The sequence below is a fragment of the Montipora foliosa genome, chromosome 14 (assembly GCF_036669935.1).
Source record: "Montipora foliosa isolate CH-2021 chromosome 14, ASM3666993v2, whole genome shotgun sequence".
Taxonomy (NCBI): Eukaryota; Metazoa; Cnidaria; class Anthozoa; order Scleractinia; family Acroporidae; genus Montipora; species Montipora foliosa.
Genome location: NC_090882.1, coordinates 4588166 through 4605725, shown reverse-complemented (window position 1 = coordinate 4605725; position 17560 = coordinate 4588166). Strand labels below are relative to the sequence as shown.

Sequence of the window (17560 nt, the reverse complement as noted above, 5' to 3'; positions counted from 1 at the left end):
GTCCCACGGAATTTTACCAACAAGGTTTGTGAGAAGCGGCCTACGTTTATTAGTCTTAGAGCAGTTTTCAATTGAGTGTCGACAGTAATTAGCGAACTACTTTGGTTTTGTATTACTTAACTCAGTGATTGGTTCAGAGTTCTCGCGCCATTGTTTCCACCAATCAGAAGTGAAACCAAAACCAATCGTGGCTCGCGCATGCACATTTTCCCGCGCTTTGTTTCGGCTACGCGTAATTACGTCGAGTTTTGATTGGTTTACTGGATTGTCTCCGTCCTTTTTGATTGCCCAAAGTAATCACTTTGGTTTTGGTTTTAGACACTCATTTGAAAACCGCTCTAACCTGAAAAGACTTGAAAGTTTAACCATTTTGCAGATGTGATTTTAAAGGGAGTACTTTCTCGTCAGTTATTTTAAGCCCGAGGTTTGGACCGACTGGAGTTGCACCCAAAACTTGCCGCACGTTGGTCCTCTGTTCAACCAGCGGCACCAAACGACGTTCGTATCCGACGTTCAACGGCCGACGACGTCATTGACATACGACGATCAACGTTCAACCGCTGACGTTCGTAACCAGCCAAGATAGACTTGTTGTCTGGTTATTGCTTACTGTAAATATATAATTTAGTGGGAGCATTAACCGTCTGGATTTGCCCTCTGCCTTAAGAGTAGCAGCTGATGTAGCTTACATCTAGATCATTTACAAACTCAAATATGATATATCAAACATGCCTCCCCTCTTCTTTTGGCTCTAACCTTCGAGAGAGTGTACAGACGAGATCTGAGACGGGAAATTCTGTTTTATCAACCAGGTCTGAGAAAGTGGACTGTCTTTCATTCGGCTTTGACAAAGTAACTTTCACTTCAGTAATTTCTAGCCCCCGAGTGCTGGTCCTGGCGATCGAACTTCCGTGCAACAGACTGGCTCCAATGTAATAAGCCAGGTGGGGTGATTAAACTTCATTGTTATATACCTATAGACTTTCGCTCAACAAAACGAGCACTGTGATTGGTTGATTCTTGGTCACGTGGCCCTGTTTGTCTCGGTTTCAAACTGAGTCTTGGTGCTCAACTACTGTAAGGGAAATGAGTGTGATTTGCATAACAATTCGCAACTCATTTCCATTTGAATGGTTGTGCACCAGGACTCGCTTTGAAACTGAGGCATGCAGCAACTCGGAAATGGGCTATTCCGCAGTTGTTGCCCGCTCCGGATGTTTTGCTGCGATTGTTGCAGAAAAGTCAGACTATATAATGATGTTTCCCTCGACGAACGTGAGGACTCTCGGGGAAACAAAACCAACTGTTTCCCTCGGGACCATACAGTAAGTGTATATTATTATATTCTCAACCTCGGATAATGCAATTCTAGCTTTCTCATTGCTTCACTGGATCTCGGTTATCTGTCACTATAACTGCGTTTGACCTTATATGGAAATGAATGCGGCAAATGTCGCTCAGCATAATTTGTTTAAAAAACAAAATTTAGCAAAACCGAAGTTTGAGAATTTAATAAAACAATTATTCCATTCGCTCTTGTTGGAGATCTCGTATCCAACGCCCGCTCATGGAATAATTGTTACATATAGTTCTTCGGTACATAAACCAAGAAAAAATATATACATACTTTGTGGTCTCCCTTCTCCCTTTAGACTGAAAATAGCAAAGCCGGAGTTATATCCTACAAGAAGTTTTCCAAACGAAACACCAAGCCACTGAATGTTAAAGTTCACAGGGACATCCTATAACCACACAGATCACTTCGTTAGGCACAGTGACGCATCGTATATAATTTAATCATTCATTTGTACATTAAGGGAGTCCACACGGGTCGACCTTCGAGCGTTTAGCCTCTAAACCATGATATACTACACAGGACAGACCACAACGACACCGAGAACTCCACGCCCTGCTCTTGGCCAATAGTGTGTGAGTTCTTTTACGTCTAACAAGATTACGAGCATCGAAGGGTTGTGAGACGGGGCTACGGTTTATCGTCCATATTCGAGAAGACTAGAGAGTCTAATCATTTGCAGATGTCATTACAAAGGCAGCAGTTTCTCCTCGGTTATTTAAAGACCCTGAGTGTTGGTCCTGTCGGAGTTTTTGATCCCGCAACCTCCTGGACAGTAGTCCGATGCTCAACCAACTAAGTCAACCGGTCAGCGGTTAAAGCGAATTCAAAAAGAAAATAAACTGTACTTTTAAGAACCAAAGTTTTGCCTTTTAACCTGGAGAACGAATGAGACATCATGGAGAAGTGGCTTTACTAACTGCATCATCAAATGGTTATCCAACGAAAGGTCCGGTTTCACTGGCTTAAGAGTTACAATTTAAAGGTCTTTGAATGGCAAATCCTTAAGCTCAAACGGGGAAATGAAAGTAACAAGAGAATACGAGGTAAGAGCGAAGAAATCAGAAGCCCATGACTAGGAAAAAACGGGAATCGTGACGTCAGTGCTCAATATGACAACTTGTGTTACTATGAAAAATACGTCACTCGGTTCCCGGGTGTAGTGGTCGTATTGATTCTACGAGTGTTTTAGTTCCCGGTAAAACCATAGTTAATACATGTAAAACACTCCCGTCCATATGATATTACATTTATTTGACCAATAAGGTGTCGCCTTTGAAATAACCAAGCAGTATGACATAATTTTCATCGGAATTCGCCCTTGTCACACGGCGGCCATATTGTCCCGGGAGACCAAAAAAGCTTTGTTTTACCACGCCCAGCCTCACCCCCATGGTTTCCACTGCGAGGCTTGGTGTGGTAAAACAAAGCTCTTTTGGTCTCCCGGGACAATATGGCCGCGGTGTGAATAGGGAATAGGGCCAAATATGCCGAATTCCCTGTCTTACCTTACATTCTCTTGCCAGTTAAGTATATTGCTCTAAGTCACTTTACATTTCAATCATTAACTTCCCACTCACCGTTATTTTTAGGTGTCTGTACTTTGATCTGTTGAGTTCGTAAATGAGAATTTGTCGCTTCAATGCTACGCAGAGGCAGCTGGAACTGTTGTCTTGAGAACCAGTAGCGAACATGATACAGTTTTTAGCTTCTGCGATTTTAATAGGTTCCGTGTCGTGACCGTCAACCGCAGACAGCGGATAAAGTCGGATTTGACGATTTCTGCCTGAAATACAAACACCGAACCTCGCATAAGTTTGAGGGTTCACGACGATGATATCGACGCAAATGTCACCTCAAACTATAACTTGGCACTAACGCAAGTCTTTCGTGATTCAGTATTAGGGAGCTTAAGAAACGACGACGTCGACGGCAACGACGACGCTACAAAACAATAGGTTTAGTGAGAAGAAACAATGCCTTTGCACGCTCTGCACGTGCATTTTACATTTTGGTACATTTCTTTGCCGTCATCTCCTAAATGACGACGTGAAATGATCAAATTCAAGGTTCTGTGGAGGACGTTAGCACATGGCGATGAATTTTCAGTTCTCTCTCTACGCTTCCAACTCACTCATACCAGTTTAATTCCTCGACAGTTACTACACATTTTTAACGCGAAACGACATAAAATAGTTTCGTAGTGATATGAATAACGCGAACTCGTATTTTAAAATGAAGTCCTCGTTGCCGTCGCCGTCCTCGTTTCGTAAGCTCCCTAATCTTGTTTTGTGACGTTGCCGTTGCCATTTTTAGGCAATTATGGATAAAAGGAGAACCAATTGTGATTGGCTCACTCGCGTTTTCCCGCCCTTTGCACCGGCTGCAAGTCTTAGCTTTGCGTTACGATTGGTGAAAAATAGAACTGTTGTACTGGGAGGCGCGGTGGCCTGGTTAGAGATGCCTGGTTAGAGTACTCGACTCCGGATCGAGTGGTCCGGGTTCGGGTCCTGGGGCCCGTTTCTCGAAAGTCCCGAAAACTCTTCGGGCCCGAATAGCCATCGGTGAAATTGGCAACCGCTTGTTTGGGAAAGCCGATCTTTTAACTTGTTTTCAAGGTAACAAAAAGAAAAATAACTGTGAAGTTTGACGAATTAAATGCTCCCGGTTCTTAAGTTACAAAGGGAATTGTGACACCCGAAAAGGGCCCGTTAAGTTTCGGGACTTTCGAGAAACGGCCCCCTAGCCGGGTACATCGTGTTGTGTTCTTGGGAAAGACACTTTACTCTCACGGTGCCTCTCTCCACCCAGGTGCATAAATGGGTACCGGCCAAAATGCTGAGGTAACCCCTGCGATGGACCCATCCAAGGGGGAGTAGAAATACTCCTAGCCGCTTCATGCTGCGGAAACCAAAGATAAGCGCCGGCCTGGTGGGCCTTTCAGGCTCGTAACAAAGACTTTACATTTTTTTTACTGAATCAAAGCCAGCATTAGTTTTAAGACAAATCACCTGAAATGAGGACAAGCAGTTGTTCATCTGGTAACATTTCGATCTGTGAGACCTTTTTATTGTCACCAATGCGAGACGTGCCTAAAAAAAAGGAACAATAACATAAATCACTGTACAGGAACCTATGCTTGTCAAGCTCAGCCTTTAAGAGATTCTAATGGAGAATAAAAACATATTTCGGTCATTACATCGGCTTTTCCTTTTTGAATCAGATAAAGAGCCTGTCTCGTGCATTTCACCTAACAAAGTAGTTCTGCATAAGACAGTAGAAACTCTAAGAAACCCCTGTAGTCTCCGGTAATTAAGTGATTAGAGCATGTTGATGGAAGATGATGTAATGGGTCCGTGAGAAAGGAGATAAGCTCGATCGTTGCTTGGCAACGTGTGAAAGAGTCCTAGGTAGGAATTGAACCTACGACCTCCATAACACCACTCGGATGCTAAACCCATTGAGGTACTGGAACTCACTGGAGAGCTGGGTCGCTTATCAAGGTCCTGAATCGACAATGTGTCCCACTGGTCTGCAGGCTCTACAAAGTCATGCGCCTCAGTTTATACAAATACATAATACGATAGAAAGGCGTAATGCGCCCGTGAGTAGGATAGAATACATGTTGCTTGAAAAATCAGAGTCCTAGGAAGGAATCGAACCTACGACCTCCTTGACAACGGTCGGATGATCCACCAATTGAAGGCCAGCTTGCTGGCCCAGGGAATTTGATCAGCGGGCTCGAAAATGCCATGCGCCTCACAGTACCCTAAAGCGTCTTCGCGATGTTTGAAATGGAAGAAAATAACGAGGATAAACTCACTTTCTTTCATAAGTTCAATGCAGAATAAGCCGTCTTCCGTTCCTAGGCACACTCTGTCAGTATCGATGATTGTCGCACAAAGCGCTTGCTTGATCTGGACATTAGATTCAATCACTTCTTTGGCTTGGTAGATTTGCTGTTTGTAGCAGAAAAGTAGCAAAAATGAGCCAGTTTTTCAATAGCCCCGCCAAGCAACCGAACTCAAAATCCAAACAAATTGGAAATGACACACGGCTTCTTGATTAACGGGTCAGATCGCAAGCTAACTACTCAATTCAAGGGAGCCTTTACTCCTACTTAAGAATAATATGAAAACCAGAGTAAATAATGTTTCCATTTATTTATTTATTTTGGGATTTTTTTCACAAAAAGTGTTCGTACCAGAGAAAAAATGAGTTATACAACCGCTCATTTTCACATTTTAATTTTCCGGGCGCCACCAAATGCAGCAATCATTGGTGCAATTTCGGAACACGAACTTCAATAGAATGGTTTTCAATTGAGTGTAGAAAGTAATTAATAAATCGCTTTGGTTTTGCATTACTTCACTCAGTGATTGGTTCTAAGTTCTCGCGCCACTTTTTCAACCAATCAGAAGTTAAACCAAAACCAATCGTGGCTAGCGCGTGCACATTTTCCCGCGCTTTGTGTCGGCTACGTGTAATTACTTCGAGTTTTGATTGGTTTACCGGATTGTCTCCGTCCTTTTTGATTGGCCAAAGTAATTACTTTGGTTTTGGTTTTGGTTTTACGACACCCAACTGAAAATCGCTCTAACATGAACTTAATCACTCGCGACTTACAGTCTTAGACAAATTGTCATTCTTCTTCAGCACTCTGTGAAGCTCTTGCAAGGCGCTCACCCATCGCACGCGGTCATTCTCGCTGTCTGTGAGTATTAGCTGTGTCAGCGATTCTCCGGGTGGAGTCATCTGCGATGCTGTGACCTACCAAGTGGTAAATAAAACTAGTATCAGAGCATAAGATTTAAAGACGCTGATTATTGTTGATCACCCTTTCACATTAAAGTCCGAGATTTAAGTGTTCCAATAAAGTAAATGTGGGTCTGGATGAAGCGTGCCATCTTTTTTTTTCCCTAAAGCTTATTGCTTACGCTGTCAATTCAAGTAGGCGATGGCAACGATGCGGCTCAAAAAACAAGAGAAAATTTGGCGTTGTCTGCGCGCGTTTTCCAAAAAACCTCAACGGCGATTTAGAACATGCATAGGATTTACAAACGCACAACTGGTGAACGTCTGCCTCTTCTTTACACGACACGATGTGAGGTGAGGTCGTGGCGTAAGGCTAGTTGCATCCGAGAATCGTAAGTGGAAATCCTACAGTCTAAAGGGCCCTTATACGATTTTGTCATTCAATGTAGCAGTTTCACAAAGTTCATGAACGGGAAAACTTGCACTGAATGTTCAGAGCCACTATTTTACTCATAAAATGCAAGTGTCTGGTAAGGTATCTGCATGTCAAGGACCTTAAGATTCCTGATAACTGTCTCAACTCGACGAACGCTTCCATATCGGCCAACCAAAATCCTTGTTTTTCTCCAGTACTCTTCCAGAAAAACAACATACAACGGTCTCAGTGATCACTGTGATAACAAAGGACCGACAAACTTACTCTAAAGATACACTTTAATTCTTTTCTATTAGCATGAATTACATCTGCAGCTAGTACACTGCTGACTGAGAACTCTTCATCTCTGATAAAACATGAAGGAAAAAAGCAATTGTTAGGTTTAACATAAGCTTAACCCGCACCACTGCATTGTACTGAGACATCCGCTGCTTAAAGCCTGGTTAGTGCTAACCGTTGGTAAAAGGGATCAAAACCTATAAGTTTCCATGGTATTTAACGCTGGTAAACGCCAACCACGCTTCAAGCAACCCGGCAGAGAAATGCAAGTAATTGGCTATTTCCGAGTTCAGGTCTGCCTCCTCTTCAAAGCGAGTCTAAGTGCGAAGTTTTTCTTATGAAAATTAGTTTTTATTCATACATGTATGTGAAGTGGAACTAATTACCAACACAAAAACTTCGCACGTAGACTCGCTTCGAAGAGAAGGCAGACGTGAACTCGGAAAAATGGCTATTAGATGCCCCACGACTTCAATAAGCGTCACCAAGTGTCCCCTTACTCTTTTTCATTCGTGTCTCGGAATACAGACAATTAAGGTAACAAAGTGTTCCCCAAATGCTGTTCGTCAAGTAAGGATAAACAGTTATAGCCGTAGGGCCTTTCCAGTCGCGGCTCCTCTTCTCTGGAATACACTTCCTATTCAATTGAAATCTGTACTGAGTTTAGATGTTTTCAAGTCTATTTTGAAAACCTTTCTTTTTATAATGTACGTAACATTGTTGATTCATTCAACGCGGAAACATTTCAACCCACAAATGACCAGCTCCCAACATCAGTGGCTTTATAGCTAAGTTGATTAGAGCGTCACACCGGCATCGCGAAGTCACGGGTTCAAACTCCGTTGAAGTACTGAATCAAATCAAAGAAGTATCTTTGATTTTTGGCAAAACACAAATGTCACTCTGACGTTTGCCGTAAACGTGCGATGCTCAAAATGTCTCCACTGAGAGAAAAGCTATAAAGAAGCCTGCTAACAGACTGACCTCATATCAATGACTTGAGTTGCTGATTGCGAGATTTGCGGAGGTTTATCCCCAGTGACATCAAAAAGAAATAGTTTGAAATCACAGACGACTGCAAACTGTCGAAGCCAGCCTTTTTTAATGCCGCCGGGTTTAGGAATCTGAAAAGAATCGACAATCGAACAGATCAGAAATCCATTTTTTGTCAACTCTCGTTGTTTACAAGCTTAAGGTGAACAACGTTTAAATATCTTATTGTCTCCGTTTCGAGTTGTGCCGGAGTCGATTTCATTTCAATTTAATGACTAGCTAACTTAAACACGGTTTAGATTTGTAGAATTCAGAATGCGCACGCGCCACACTAAAATTTCCTTCCCTGCAAGCTTGCGGAGATGAATTTGTCGTTGACAACTCGGGCATAATCGGAAAATTCCACGGTAACCTACGACCTAGTTCGGATGATGACGATGATGAAGAATTCCGTTTACCTTCACGATTCCTTCAATAGCTGTGCCTTTACCAGTCTCAGGGTCGATTCCAAGTGGTCTTCTGTTCACTAAAATAAAATTCTTAAAGTTAAATTTTATTTGAATAAGTTTCAAATGTTCTTTTTTTATGACAAGCGATGAGATTGTCCTTGACATTTAAGGGCGACAAGGCTACCCATTGTTTCAATACGTAAATGGATGTAGACCTACTTTGACCGTGAGGTATTGGACAGACCAGTGGAGCTTGATCCGTACAAGTCACGTGACAAGCGTACTGACACACTGAAAGAAAAAAAAACAATCAATACATCACACTAAAAAACGAAAAACACAACCAATATAAACTTACTTTTGGGAAAACGGGACCATTTAATCTCAACGATAAACGCGAAGCTAAATCCCCGTCCACAAGTATCCGGACATTTCCAAAAAGAGAGATTTTCCCTTCGTTTTTGCCTTCCGTCCACACCAACACGGCGAACATTTTTGAAAACGGAGGGTTTCGAATACGATGACATCAGAGGCTCGTGATACCACGGAAAGCACACGCATACTCTATTGGTGGAGGTTAACATTTTCGAATCGTTTTCGCGTATTGGTGTGGACGGGCAAATACGATTCGAATACGCAAGGAGGGGACGCAGATTTTTTCATATACGGAGGAAAGATTCTTTGGTTTCGAAAATATCCGGATACGTGTAACGGTCCGAAAACGCTCTCGAGGCTCTTCTTTTCGCACTTGATGACGTGCAGTTTTCCCTCAAATCACGACATTTACCTTTGATACAATACAATTAGGACAAAATTAAATACGAAAAACTTACCTTCGCATATCGAGCCTTGCCTCAACAAACCAATCATGAGCGAAGTACACTGGCTACACTTCGTAGGCGTGGTGAACGTCCTCACGGAGAATTTGTGTACACGGGGCTGGAAAATAAAAAAATCAGTTAGCTGTTGCACAGTATAATCCCGGAGATGATACTTGCATTATGTCCATGATTGCAAGTAGAGAAACGCACACTCGATTTTGAAAATGAAAGGGAGTGCTAGGTGAAACTAAGTGTCTGCTACGTATTTATGACAACAAAGTCAACGTTAGCGTCCGTGTTATTTTCAAGTTAGGATTTAAAACGTTTAAAATGCACCAAGCGCAATGGACTAGTTCTTACGGTTAGAGGGGCCGAAGTTATTCAACATATCCATTTAACAAATAGATTCCATGTTGCCGTGCGTCTGTTCAGTAATAGATCACAGATGACTTCAAAATGTGGTAAGAACAAAAAAGTGGCACACGAGGCGATAGCCGAGTGTGTCACTGATGTTCTTACCACATGTTGACGTCTTCTGTGATCTATTACTGAACAGACCCACGGCAACATGGAATCTATTTGTTTTATATAATAAAGAATAAAACTTTATTCGCATAAAAGCTGATGGTGGCGTCAATCGTGCGTCTGTCCTCTAATAGATCATAGGCAAGAACCAATCAAAATGCGAGAATAACTTGGGTTATTAAATAAAGTGTGTTAGTTTTTCCAAAATAGACTGGCAGTTTGAGGTAAAAGCGAAGAATTCCACCAACGCAATTCAAGAATGATTTACACCTGCCAGTTGCCACATTAGAAATGAACCGTTTCCGGAAAGCACGCGTCTACAAGTCTGTATTCACAGCCTCTTCAAACACCCTCGTTTTCTGCGACATTTTAAGGCGTGACCGTTTTAGTATGAAGAAGAGTCCAAGTGAAAGATCCAGCATCCGGCAAAATAGCCTGCCTGTATTTTTGCTTGTGTGGACTCTTTCGCTCAGAAGTCCTTCAACCTAATACAGCCAGGTCGACCAGATGCTGACAGAGATAGACCACAACACCGGAAATTCCATCCCCTACTCTTCGCGAACAGTTTGAGGGTCCACGTTGTTAGTTAATGCCTTGTTGTTAATTGGGCCTTTGTGTCAAAAAGGCTAACCAAAACTTAGAACTACTCACCTGAGGTGGCGCAATTGAGGTGGTCGAAGTGAAAGAAGCCGACCTAACGGATACAGTCTGGTGGAAAAGAACACACACAAAAAAAATCAAATAAACGAAGTCACGCTAAAATGATTCACTATAAAATAAGGTTTAACAAGACTTACGTCACTCCCGTCTGAAGGTGGAGGAGGAGTGGACGGTGCTACGGTGGCTACTGGCCTCTCATCAGCAACCTGATTTTCAGATTCCTGCCAAACAAGAGAGCAAAAGAATAATTGACATGGGAATCTATCATTTTGCCGGGTTGGAAAACCAACACGTACTTCGAAGGGCGCGGCAAATGAAAGGAGAGCATTTATTCTGAATGGTGGGACACAGGCCACCGACTATTAGAGCGGCTAAAAACACCGAACGGTAGGGCACAGGAATACCAACTTGCGCTTGGTGGGGGTACATAACAGTAACTGGTTTGTCTGGAGATGCACAGGAATGCCTTATTAGATCAACCCCGTTTGCTTTTTTTGTCAGACATTTGTTACCTCTGAACGTCCCTCCAGTCTTGAATCCCTTGAAGATTCTTTCATAAACAAGAACGGGAATGCAGCTGCAAGAGTAAAACAAATAACCAATAAGTGAACAGTATTTACTTGAGGTAGTAAAAAAACATACACAGTCCAAGAATTCCAGAATTTAGATATGTCAACGAATTAAAACATACTTGAAGGCATTTAATCTTCACAACAAGTATAGAGACCATTGATTATTCGTAAATTACAAAACGGCAAAATCGACTCTGAAGATGCATTCATGTTGTTACAGACACTTCTGGTTCACGTAGCAGCTCTAGCAAGGTTCGATGTGATTGGCATGCTCTCCAAACAAAACTAAACACCATTCAAAAGAAGCACAAGCTTGCAATAGCTACTCTTCGACCCACATTTTCAAAGGCGAAATTTCGACGAGCCCTCGCCGAAATTTCGGGCCATTGTCGAACGTGTCTGAACGCTTACATTTGACCCACGTTCGAGCTAGCAAAGAGGCATGGGTATTTTCCGAAGATGACGTCACAAACGGCTTCGCACCAAATGGAAAGAAATGTGAACAGACTCGAGCATCGAATTTGCTCGGCAGTGAAACAAACAAATGCTAGTTTGATCAACTAAACGAATATTGTGCGGACCAGCAGAAAAAGAGCGACACACTCTATGTATCATGGCATTGAGATCTAATATAGGGACAGACAATATTTTGAAAATATAGGAAATTTATCAAACGTACTTCCAGATTTGCCACCAACTCTCCACTGCTCGATTTCGGCCTTGAGTTGTTTCACTTCTTCACGAAGGGCATCGCACTGGGCTTCAGATTCTCCCAATTTTCTAAAGCACGAGAAAAAAAAACACAACCTTGCATCTCTCTGAATCAAGTGCGTAAAACCAGAAGATCACGACCTTGAAGCGTGTAACTTGCAACTATTTCCTTTGAACAAAGCTGGGGATTTCAGTACACCAATTCTATGCCCAAATATGCCCAGCTCTGAACCAGAGATAACTGCTTCACGCTCATATGCTTCTAGTGAAACTTAATTTAATTTTAATTCATTAGTTATGAGCAGGCGGAAGAAATAAGCGATGATCCTATTGGAGTTTTAAGCTCCGTAACAAGCACGGATGACGACGGCGGCTACAAGAAGGACTAATAAAACTACAACTTTGGTAACAATAAAATATTTCTAATAATTTTGCCACCATTCCAAGTCTGGCGTTCGTCAAAAAGGGAAATGTGCGCCAACTTTCCCAGTTGAAAATGGTATGGACGACGTGGATAACTGGACAGAAAACTGACAATTTATCGTAACATGATCAGGTCCTCCTACGAAAAATTGTCAGGTCGACAAAGGCAAAAAAAAAAATACACCAAATGTGCAATGCACATGCAGATTTCCAGAACTTTAAAGAAGTGAATTTCTTCAAGCAGATTATATGCTTTAGTACACAATGCTCTTGGGCTAGCCAAAATTAAGACGACTTGGAAAGCGACTTTGTCGAGACCCAGCAAAACTCCAGATTGACTAATCGCCTTAAACTGCCAAGTGCAGGAGAAATCCTGCAACATAGCCCGTTCTATTTCCACTGAAGAAACCGATTGGTTGTTTAAATGATTTCTTCTCCAGTTTCTCATAAAGGGAAAATTACATTCTGCATCGTTTACCTTAAGGTTTGTTACCTTTCGTTTGCAACATTCGCAGCTTTAATTTTATTCATTTCTTCGACCATCTGCTGTTTGGCTGCAATTTCGGCCTGCAGATTGGCCTGCAGGGTGATTTTTTCTTGTTTGTCGACCTTCTGTGATCTTCTCATCTGCCACTGATTTTTCTCGCCCTGTAAAGCAAAAAACAAGAAAGTCAACAACCAAAGGGAGTAAAAAAGCTAACCTGTTTCTGTTTTTCTCTGTCTGTTTGGGGGTGCAGGGCTGGCGTAGTAATGACAGCACTCGCTTCCCACCAATAAATATACAACACATTGCAACAATACCCATAAATGGTCATAGCGCGCTCAATATTCGTCGCGCGTATTCAACAGATATCCTGCGATATACGTAATTTTGTGTCGCGGAGAAAAATGGTAGTTTTTCCAGCTTTTTTTTCTTAATAAACGTAGAAAATTGTGCTTTGTCATCAATGTGTTGAATAATGAGAGCTGGACGTCAGCATGAGAGCTGGACGTGCTTTAGCTCGCTCTCTCCTTTTTCTACTATTTTCGACTTTTTGGGGCGTTAGTGTTTCATCCAACATCGCAATATGCCCGCCGATATTTAGTGACACCTCTTTTGGGACTGTTGGCGAGTTTTTACATTATACAGAAGTCCCACTTTTGAACTATATTTTTGTCAAGTTTTGTATGTTATTATAGTATATATTCATTGGTGAACTGTTCTTTTTTATGGGGTCCTGGACTCCTTTACGAATTATCCATATGGCTATTAATATTATTCTTATCAGCAGATGTTACCTTTGATGCCATTAAATTGTAAAAATAAAATAAAAATAAAATAATAAAACAATTATCCTGCTCAATCTTGCGGAATATCGTCTAATTTTAGCCAACTCGGTCTACGGCCTCGTCCTCTAAGTATCAGGCGATATTCCGCGCGATTTCGCAGGATAATCGTTAAATATACTGCACTTGCCCTACCATCTGAGCTGTTCAGCCATCTGGGAGGGGTCCCTTTGCAAGTTCGAATTCAACATCCTGAGGTAGGTTATGTACTACAGCAGTTTTCAAATGACTGTCGAAAGCAATTACGCGATTGCAATTGCTACGCTTGGTGATTGGTTTAAAAATCCCGTGCCAGTTTATCAACCAATGAGAAGGAAAACCAAAACCAATCGCAACTTGCACGTGCAATTTTTCCCGAGCTTTGAGCAAGTTACACGGAATTACTAGGAATTTGGATTGGTTCATTGTGAAATTACTCTGGTATTTGTTTTACGACATTCAATTGAAACCGTTCTAGAGAATAATTATATGAACTTTGAACTGTTTTATATAACGTCTTATCACATACGGAGCAAAATTACTGAATGCTGATTGGCTGAGACCGAGGGCATTTTTCGTTTATCACGAGGGCACTTTTGTGGTAATCAAGAGGGCATCATTACTTGATCCTGTTGGTTAGCAGTTAGTTATCCAGAGAAAGCGAAGTTATAGGAGAACCTCCTTCCAGATTAAACCACTTTTTTGTCCACAAATAAAATACATTTTAAACGCTATTTCTGTTGACAGCAACACTTTATTGAATTAAACTTTAACCGAATGAGCGGGTGTTAATTGTCATTTGTCGCGGCACCGAACGGGCTTCCCTCACTAATTTTGCCCTTTATGTGATAAACATGTAATCGCAATATGCCCTCGTGCAATTAAGGATTAATTTCACTTGCATTTTCAAAGTTTTCCAAATTGCCTTCGTCGCTTTGCGACTCCGGCAATTATGTGAAAACTTTGAAAATACGCGTGAAATTAATCCTTAATTGTCCTCGTGCCAGAGCGATTACGTATACTAACTGTACTCCTCAAACTGAAAACACTGTGGAATCATAAAACGGCAGTTGGAAAACGAAACATACCCGTGGTATTGTAGCATATCCAGAGGATTTAAGACCTTCCAGCTCTTCCGTCATTTTACTTGCTAAAGCCTGCAGATATCCTCTGGCTTCCTTCTCGTCGGTAACCCTGGAGAACAAACAGAGAAAATAACCACGTTACTTGTTTGTGCTTAAGTAGGGTTTCATGTAAGCAACACGGAGTGTCTTCTTGCCTTAACTTCACCAATTCTCATCTCGAGCGAACGGTTCCGAAATCCCGAAGTTACTACGAAAACCACCGATCTGTGGATTGGGCCCGGATTACCAAGTCAATGCCCCAACCACTTTCGTTGAACGTTTTGATGAAATTCCTTTCCCACGGGCTATGTTGTACCGGAACGACCGCAACAATGGAAAAATACGTTTTCAAAATTTAACTCTGTTCTCTTTGTTAACTGCAGAAAAACTTCCCACGAAGAAACCTGTGGTGAAGTATCCCCCTTTTCCGATAATGTCTTGTATAATCTTCATTCTCAAGTCTTCTCCGAGAGCTTTCCACGATTATACACCCTTCCACATGCACTCACTTCTGCCATGGCAACGAACACAATACCTCTCAAGAATGTGAACTATTTACAAGCGAAAGTGGGCGGGGCAGAGACACGTCAATTTCCGCCCATTCCACAGATCGGTGGTTTTCGCAGTAAAATGAAAACATGAGCGGTAATGTTAACTCGAAAATGCAATAACTAAGTTGCGCCTTAGAATTGAATCGTGCCGTGTATCAAAATTGAGCATTCATTTAATTTCTTATAAAACAAAGGTGTGGACAACCCAGCCAGCTCGTCACCCATTGCACTGGTGCATCAGTGCAGAATAAGTGGGTGTAACAAAACGAGAGCGAGAGTGAAAACGAAAAATTCCAACAGCTGTTCAAGATTGAAAATGGCTCCATATATTTAACACAATGTTATAGCAATATTATAACAGAACTCAAAGACACCACTGTAGCTATGAAAAGCAGCAACATTACCGAGTCTATTATTTTAAATACTGGATACACCACGTTAAAAGGGCTATGTCACCCACAATGCAAAGTCGAATGAAACATTGCAACAACCACTTAAAACTGTTGAACAACATAAAAGAAATGCAAAAGGAAAGAGAAGAATGGACGGCCACAAATAGATACGATTGAAACGGACTGCACTTGGGTAATCTCGAAAAAAGTCAGCCCGACGTTTTTCAGTATAGAAAATCGCCGAGATAAAGGTTATTTTTACTCAGAATTATTTGTTTTTGATGTACCGATAATTTTATCAGTAAAGGTTTTTCACATTACCATTTTCGAGTTTTAAACGCGTGCCATTTACTAAAGATTTCCAGTCCCCTAAACACCCTGAAATCCCTTTAATTTAAGGATAAATGAAGTACCTAGGTTGAGTTAGCTTAGACCGCTGACCCAAAGAGTGACAAGGACTAGTAAACTTATTGTGTAGACTGCTGGGTTTGCAGTTGTTCACTTTGTGTCTTGCATTTGAGACAAAATAAAGACCCCTTTCAGTTAATTCCCAATCTAAAGGACAAAACAATAAGATTGTTTTGCATTTGAAAGGTCTGTTTCTCTCAGGGAACAGAACAACCATTGCTTTGTCCTCCAGATTGGGAATTACTGGAATGGGTCTACAGCACAAACCATTGGATAATTTCAGCAATTTGTGCCTCCCAATGAGCTACTGCATCTTTCTTTTCATTGCTATCTCGCATTTCCTCTTCAAGTCTTCTTTGAGCAGCAGTGGTGCGGTCTAATGTTGTTGTCATCTACAATGAAACAGCAACGCCTTTCTTTAAAACAAATTGTTCATCTTTTTGGCATTTTCTTAAAATATCGACAAACAAAACCACAAGGCTTTTTAACGAAACAAACAAATTGGCTATTCAAGTCTTCCTTTTTTTTTCATCTTTCACCAAATACATTGTTGGGCCACAAAGGAGAATTTAAATAAAAAAATTGATGCTTTCCTTGTAAAAATATATTATTTTTCAATCTACATACCTATAAAAATATAGTTTGCTGTTTTTTCTTTATAATTGTTAAGTAGGTCGCATTTTAAATCAGCGAAACCAGACACATGAGAAGGACGGATTCAGGAATTGGTCTCTCCTCAAAGCAAGTCACGAACTACTTTACAACGCACTTTGTGGTAATGGTAATGAATCCGATCCCATCAACACATCGGCCAACCTGTCGGCCAACAGGCAGCCGACAGTCGGTTGACTGTCGCACAGATGGGATCGGATTCGTTACCTTAGGCCACTTTAAAATGTCAACCCTGAAATAGACTCATGGATCTCACGGTCTGTTTCTTTCATTGAACGAGACAATGTAGGGGCTAACATTAATTATGAAATGATATCTAGATTTAACTTTAGCAAAAGAAAATATTTTCGTGCAGATGGATTTCTAAGATCATTGTCTTGATGTGACGAGTCCAAAGGAGTCACCTTGTCAACTTCAGCTTGAAGTTTTTTATTCTCCTCTTCTAGTATACTCCGGTTTCGCTCACTTTTCCTCTTCAGTTCATCAACAGCTTCCTGGTGCTCTCGATGGCTGCAATCAAAGTAGAAAGTGATCTGACATTGCTACCCAGGAATATATCTTTGCCCTAAATAAGTCACCTTTTCAGTGAAATGGTTAATTTTGAACTTGTGAACATATTATTTTCAAGAAGAACCTTCAGGTCTTCTGACTATTACATTAACGTGAACAACATTCCCTACAATGCCATTATTGTCTCACATTACCTGTCCATCCTTGCTTCGTTGACTTTGGCTGTTAATGCTGCAACCTGGGAAGTGTGATAAGTAGAACATCACTGAAGCTAAACGCTATATCACTTTATTTATTACTTGATGATTTTCTCAAACCCAAAGAAAAAGATGCAAAAACGTTAAAATGATGTTGAAGTAAAAAGAGATCTCACCTCATTCTTTAAGGCTGTTCTACCAGACTCCACATCAAGCAGCTTCTCAGTTAATTCCTGGCAAAAACAGACGAACCCACATGTTATACTTACTGAAAATGACGAACGGCTCGGCAACATCTTCTCTAAGTTTCAAAAAAACCCATTTTGGCATGCCACTTGTTTGTCAACTACACGTACAAAATCTTTATGAACGCCGTAATCCTAAAATTACTGTAAACATGTACATGTATATGTATCATCTCAA

The 17560-nt window shown here is 41.3% G+C and overlaps 1 protein-coding gene across 6 annotated transcripts in view; it reads right to left on the bottom strand.

Moving 5' to 3' along the window:
• The window catches only part of LOC137985292 (serine/threonine-protein kinase MRCK alpha-like), a 62866-nt gene that overhangs the window by 21897 nt on the left and 23409 nt on the right, over nt 1-17560 (bottom strand). For all 6 annotated transcript variants that reach the window (XM_068832867.1, XM_068832862.1, XM_068832864.1 and 3 more), the window contains exons 24-43: nt 17314-17370; nt 17135-17178; nt 16835-16940; nt 16026-16150; nt 14372-14477; nt 12472-12626; nt 11524-11624; nt 10785-10849; nt 10410-10493; nt 10264-10320; nt 9100-9205; nt 8486-8557; nt 8276-8343; nt 7809-7948; nt 6810-6891; nt 5981-6124; nt 5178-5313; nt 4366-4446; nt 2935-3140; nt 1628-1742 (exon numbers count right to left, since the gene is read on the bottom strand). In XM_068832867.1, coding sequence (XP_068688968.1) covers nt 1628-1742; nt 2935-3140; nt 4366-4446; nt 5178-5313; nt 5981-6124; nt 6810-6891; nt 7809-7948; nt 8276-8343; nt 8486-8557; nt 9100-9205; nt 10264-10320; nt 10410-10493; nt 10785-10849; nt 11524-11624; nt 12472-12626; nt 14372-14477; nt 16026-16150; nt 16835-16940; nt 17135-17178; nt 17314-17370 — 2050 coding nt within the window. The remainder of the gene's footprint in view (nt 1-1627; nt 1743-2934; nt 3141-4365; nt 4447-5177; nt 5314-5980; nt 6125-6809; nt 6892-7808; nt 7949-8275; nt 8344-8485; nt 8558-9099; nt 9206-10263; nt 10321-10409; nt 10494-10784; nt 10850-11523; nt 11625-12471; nt 12627-14371; nt 14478-16025; nt 16151-16834; nt 16941-17134; nt 17179-17313; nt 17371-17560) is intronic.